We start from the raw sequence: 5,673 nt of genomic DNA, 5'->3' as shown, positions 1-5,673 counted from the left end.
TTAATTAGTAGTTTTAATTGAAGTTAACCATAGAGTTCATTGATCAGATCAATTTTAAGCACGAGTAAAACACTTTTATGGGATAAATCAAGTAAGCAAGAGGCAAGAGCTGAAAACCTATACGACAACTCGTCGCCACAGGGCTATAATTTCTAGTTTTGTCAGAAATCAGCACGAGTAAAACACTACAATTTATATTTTTGTGGAATTTTTTAATTAATTCTAACAAATAATCCATATGCTTGCTCCATATAAATATATGCTCTCCATGCGTTGTTTCAACACAAGATCAACAAGACACAATATTGAGATAACTAATACTCATATTCAACAAATATGAAGATCACTAAAGTTCTAGGGCTCTCTTTCCTTCTCTTTGACTTCATAGGAACTTCATTTCCAGAGGCAGTTCATGCCAAAGATGCTGCAGCAGTGCTCGATGTCTTCGGTCATGAGGTGCAAGCTGGTGCTCGTTATTTAATCGTAGCCCCCTCGACTGACAATACAACAACTCTTGCAGTCACTATCAATGGCCAGGTCTTATGCAATTCAGATGTTATACTTTCCACATTGAACGAGAGCCTCCCAATAACATTTTCACCAGTTATACAATCCACCGATAGTGTCATCCGCGAAGGAACTCATCTAAATGTGAACTTTGCAGGGCCAATTGCCATGTGCGCAATGGCAGGCGTGACACCCATGTGGAAAATCCGATTCAGTACAACACTGAAAGGATACATTGTGACCACTGTGTTAGAGTACAGTGATGATAAGTGTAAACATGATTACTAAGTTTGTTAGTTGGTTAGCCGTTAGTCAATCAGTTAGTTAGTTAGCAAAGTTAGTTACATGCAGTTAAGTTGTTACAGCTGCATGTATATATATAACTAACTAACTAAAGCTGGTATTAAGGATTGAATAATAGGAAACAAAGAATATAACGAGAGTTCTCATTTTCTCTTCTCTCTCAATCAGTTTCTCTGCATTTACAACAACATATACACATTAACACACTGGAGGTGTTGATAGATTGAATCGGTTTAAGATCACCAAATATGAAGGTGATAATAGTTTTTATCAGCTTTCATTTTGTCCAATGTCCGAACCCTTCTGTGAATGCATTCCAATTCTTCCGGATCATCTCAAGTATGGCTTACTGATTCTGGTGCAACAAATCATATGACAGCTGATTTGAATAACCTGACATTGGCCTCACCATATCCAACAGCTGACACAATTCATACTGCCAATGGTGAAGGTTTGACAGTGTCTCATGTTGGTCAGTCTATCATCAATTCTTTTATGTCTTCATTCAAGTTGGATTCTGTGTTACTTGTTCCTCAATTAACTCAGAATCTATTGTCAGTCCATCGGCTCTGCCTTGATAATAATTGCTGGCTTATTTTTGATACATATTGCTTTTGGATTCAGGACAAAGCCACAAGGAGGATTCTTTACAGAGGCTTGTGCAGTAATGGCCTGTATCCTATCCATGCATCTTCATCCTCATCTTTCACTCAGCCTTCTCCAGCTCAGGCATTTCTTGGCCAACTTGTTCAGTCCAATCTATGGCACCATAGGTTAGGACATCCCACAAATTCTGTTGTCTCCCTCATGCTGAATAAAGCTCATATTCCTGTTCCCAAAACTTCTTCCCCGATAATGTGCCATCCCTGTCTTGCAGGGAAAGTTAGGAAATTACCCTTTCCTCAGCATCATCACAAATTCAATTCTCCTTTTGCTACTATCCATACTGATTTGTGGGGACCTGCACCATGTCTCTCAGTGGATGGTTATAGATATTATACCATCTTTGTTGATGAATGTACACATTTTTGCTGGTTGTTTCCCCTAGTCAATAAGTCTGATTTGTTCTCTACGTTTGCTGCGTTCTATAACCTTCTTGTTACACAATATTCTGCTACTGTTAAAATTCTGCAGTCTGATGGGGGGGGAATATACCTGCAATCGTTTACAACAATTTCTTCTTGACAAAGGCATTACTCATCACCTCTCTTGTCCACACACCCCTGAACAAAATGGGGTGGCTGAGAGGAAACATAGACATATTATGGAAACCACAATCACTCTATTGCACACAGCCAAACTCCCATCTCAATTTTGGTCTTATGCATGTTTAACAGCTGCATATCTCATCAACCGTATGCCAACTCCTGTCCTTCTTCACAAATCTCCTTTTGAGTTGTTATTTGGGTCTTCTCCAGAGCTTAATCACCTTAGGATATTTGGGTGTGCATGTTTTCCTCTTCTTCGTCCTTATAATCATAACAAACTGCAACCCAAAACTTCCAAGTGTGTGTTTCTTGGTTACAACAACAAATACAAAGGTTATTTGTGTTTTCATGTGCCTACTCTGCGGTTGTATGTTTCAAGACATGTTATATTTGATGAGACACAATTTCCATATCCTGAATCCTCACCATCCTTGCTCACAACTCAGTCCTCCACATCCTCTGCTTCCTCCACATGTCCTGTGCTTCTTGTTAATACCGAGAACACAGTTATTACTTCCAGCCCTGTTTCCCCTTCTCACCACACACCTAGTGTATCTACAGTCTCTCCTAGTTCTCAGTCCATTACTGCTTCCATTCAAGCTTCTTCTCCTCCTCCTGTGGCGCCTGATATCAGTATCAGTTCTACTACTTTTAATCCTGACAACTTGCAAGTGGTTCTGTCCATTCCTTCTCTCAATTTGCATCCCATGCAAACCAGAAGCAAAAGTGGCATTACTAAACAGAAGGCTTTCTTAGCCAGCATTCAGGACTCTAGCATGGTTGATATGTCTTTAACAGAGCCAGCAACTTACAAATCTGCCATCAAAGCTCCTGTATGGTTACAGGCCATGCAAGATGAAATTACTGCATTACATACTCAAGGCACTTGGAGTCTTGTTCCATTACCAGCAAAGAGGAACTTGGTGGGGTGCAAGTGGATTTTCAAGATCAAACGTCATTCGGATGGTTCAATTGCTAGACACAAAGCACAGTTGGTTGCTCAAGGGTTTAGCCAGGAACCTGGCTTGGATTATGGGGACACCTTTAGTCCTGTGGTGAAACCTGCCACCATTCGACTAGTTCTTGCACTGGCTGCTCATTTCAATTGGCCTCTCAGACAATTAGATGTCAAAAATGCATTCCTGCATGGCATTCTTCAAGAAGAGGTTTACATGTCCCAGCCTCCTGGCTTTGAAGATTCAGTTCATCCTCATCATGTGTGCAAACTGCATAAATCCCTCTATGGATTAAAACAGGCACCTCGGGCCTGGAATGCACGTTTTACTCAGTTTCTGCCTTCCTTGGGGTTTGCCACAACCTATTCTGATTCATCCTTGTTTGTCAAGCATGTTGGTTCTCAGATTGTGGTCCTGCTCCTCTATGTGGATGATATTATCCTTACAGGGAGTGCGTCTGCTGCCATTCTGCAGGTTATCCAAGCTCTCTCCACTGAATTTGATATTACAGATTTAGGCTCTCTTCATTTTTTCCTAGGGATACAGATCACTCACACCTCTACTGGTTTGTTCCTGTCACAATCTAAATATGTTGAGGATTTGCTGCTTAAATCTGAGATGGTTGATGCTAAACCATGTGATACTCCATGTCTTCCTTATCATCGCCTACTTAAAGAAGATGGGGCACCGTATCCTAATCCTACTGTATATCGCAGCATTGTAGGAGCTCTGCAATACTTAACCTTCACACGACCTGACATTGCGTTCTCTGTGCATCAAGTCTGCCAATTTATGCAGAATCCAATGGTGTCTCATTTCACTGCTGTGAAACGAATTTTACGCTACCTTAAAGGCACACTGCATGTTGGTATTTCTTACACTAAAGGAGATTTGCAACTCAAGGCATTTAGTGATGCTGACTGGGCAGGGGATCCTAATGACAGACGCTCCACTACTGGCTTGGTAATCTTTTTGGGCGACAATCCTATATCATGGTCTTCCAAGAAGCAACAAACTGTGTCCAGATCATCCACAGAGGCTGAATATCGAGCCTTATCTTTTACTACCGCTGAAGTGGACTGGCTCAAGCAGTTATTAGCCTTTCTGCATGTTTCATTGCCTCATATTCCTGTTCTTTTCTGTGATAATCTCTCTGCTATTGCTCTATCCTTTAATCCTGTTCAGCATCAACGAACCAAACACATTGAGGTCGATGTGCATTTTGTTCGTGAACGGGTTTCCCAGAAGCAATTGTCAGTTCAATTTGTTTCCTCACAGGAACAGTTTGCTGATATTCTAACGAAGGGGTTAAGTGATCCTCTCTTTCGCACTCATTGCTGCAATCTCAGACTTAGTTCTCCACCCGCCTGATCTTGAGGGGGGATGTTAGAGTACAGTGATGATAAGTGTAAACATGATTACTAAGTTTGTTAGTTGGTTAGCCGTTAGTCAATCAGTTAGTTAGTTAGCAAAGTTAGTTACATGCAGTTAAGTTGTTACAGCTGCATGTATATATATAACTAACTAACTAAAGCTGGTATTAAGGATTGAATAATAGGAAACAAAGAATATAACGAGAGTTCTCATTTTCTCTTCTCTCTCAATCAGTTTCTCTGCATTTACAACAACATATACACATTAACACACTGGAAGTGTTGATAGATTGAATCGGTTTAAGATCACCAAATATGAAGGTGATAATAGTTTTTATCAGCTTTCATTTTGTCCAATGTCCGAACCCTTCTGTGAATGCTCATGCGTCCCAGTTAGCGTCAACGGTGACAAGAACTTGGTTCCTGGTGCCGGCCCTCTTCTTGTTATGTTTGAACCAGATGAATAGAGAGCACCAAAAATCGAGAATAAAATGGTGTCAGAATGATATTGAGGGAAGTCGATTGCCTATTATCATGTTTGAACCAGAACTATTATCTACTGCAATCCTGTATGAAGGATCTCGACTGCCTACTATCATGTGGTGGGCATAAATAAAACTTAAATAAATAAGAAGCTTTTTAGATTTGGCTTTTCCTTAATTTTCATGTTGTCTCCACACACACACACTTCGTTTGTTGCTTGATATTGTTACTAGAAAATCATCTGGTTCTTACAATCAATTGAAAATTGTATGGGCTTCAAACTTGCACAATCTCACACTTCTTTATATTTAATTTTTATCAAATAGTATGAAGGTTGTGAGATTCGAACTTGTGACCGCTTGGTCAACAAGACTCTGATACAATATCAAAAAATCATCTCAACCTAAAAGTTTAAATTGTTAGGTGAGACCCCAAAAGCTTAATTTTGTAAGTACATGCTATTTTTTTTCTTGCCTATTTTAGTGGGTTTTTAGGTCCTATGTATATATTGGGCTTGGTTAATTTCGATATAAAATTCTTTCAATTTTATTGCAATCCGCATGTAGGAAAGGCATCTAACAAAATAGGTTTGATATTAATAAAAAATAAAGGTTGCCACAAATTTTTTATTTCTTATGTGTGATTGGTCAATTAATCAATTTATATTAATAATAACAAATATTAAAATTTTATTAAAATCGACATATTTTTACATGCACAAACTAGATTCAGGTTGGGTCAAATTTTCATATTTTTTTTACTAACAATGTTCATATGTTGACGTACACAAAGTAGTGTCCTACATTTTTTTAATAATACTTGTATTGGGCAATTCATTATGTT

At 39.0% G+C, this 5,673-nt stretch overlaps 1 protein-coding gene across 1 annotated transcript; it reads left to right on the top strand.

The window, feature by feature from the left end:
• The first annotated feature begins 298 nt into the window (after positions 1-298).
• LOC127905824 (wound-responsive protein GWIN3-like) lies at positions 299-5,007 on the top strand. Its single transcript, XM_052456240.1, has 3 exons — positions 299-753; positions 1,688-1,692; positions 4,628-5,007. The coding sequence occupies exons 1-3, from the start codon at positions 337-339 to the stop codon at positions 4,812-4,814; spliced, it is 609 nt and encodes a 202-aa protein (XP_052312200.1). The 5' UTR covers positions 299-336; the 3' UTR covers positions 4,815-5,007.
• The last annotated feature ends 666 nt before the right edge of the window (positions 5,008-5,673 follow it).

The sequence above is a fragment of the Populus trichocarpa genome, chromosome 10, assembly GCF_000002775.5.
Source record: "Populus trichocarpa isolate Nisqually-1 chromosome 10, P.trichocarpa_v4.1, whole genome shotgun sequence".
NCBI classification, from domain to species: Eukaryota; Viridiplantae; Streptophyta; class Magnoliopsida; order Malpighiales; family Salicaceae; genus Populus; species Populus trichocarpa.
Note: the sequence above shows the minus strand (reverse complement) of the source record. Positions and strands in the feature narration are given on the sequence as shown.

Coding starts and splice junctions, on each gene's coding strand:
- LOC127905824 (XM_052456240.1), top strand. CDS start 337: ATGAAGATCACTAAAGTTCTAGGGCTCTCTTTCCTTCTCTTTGACTTC.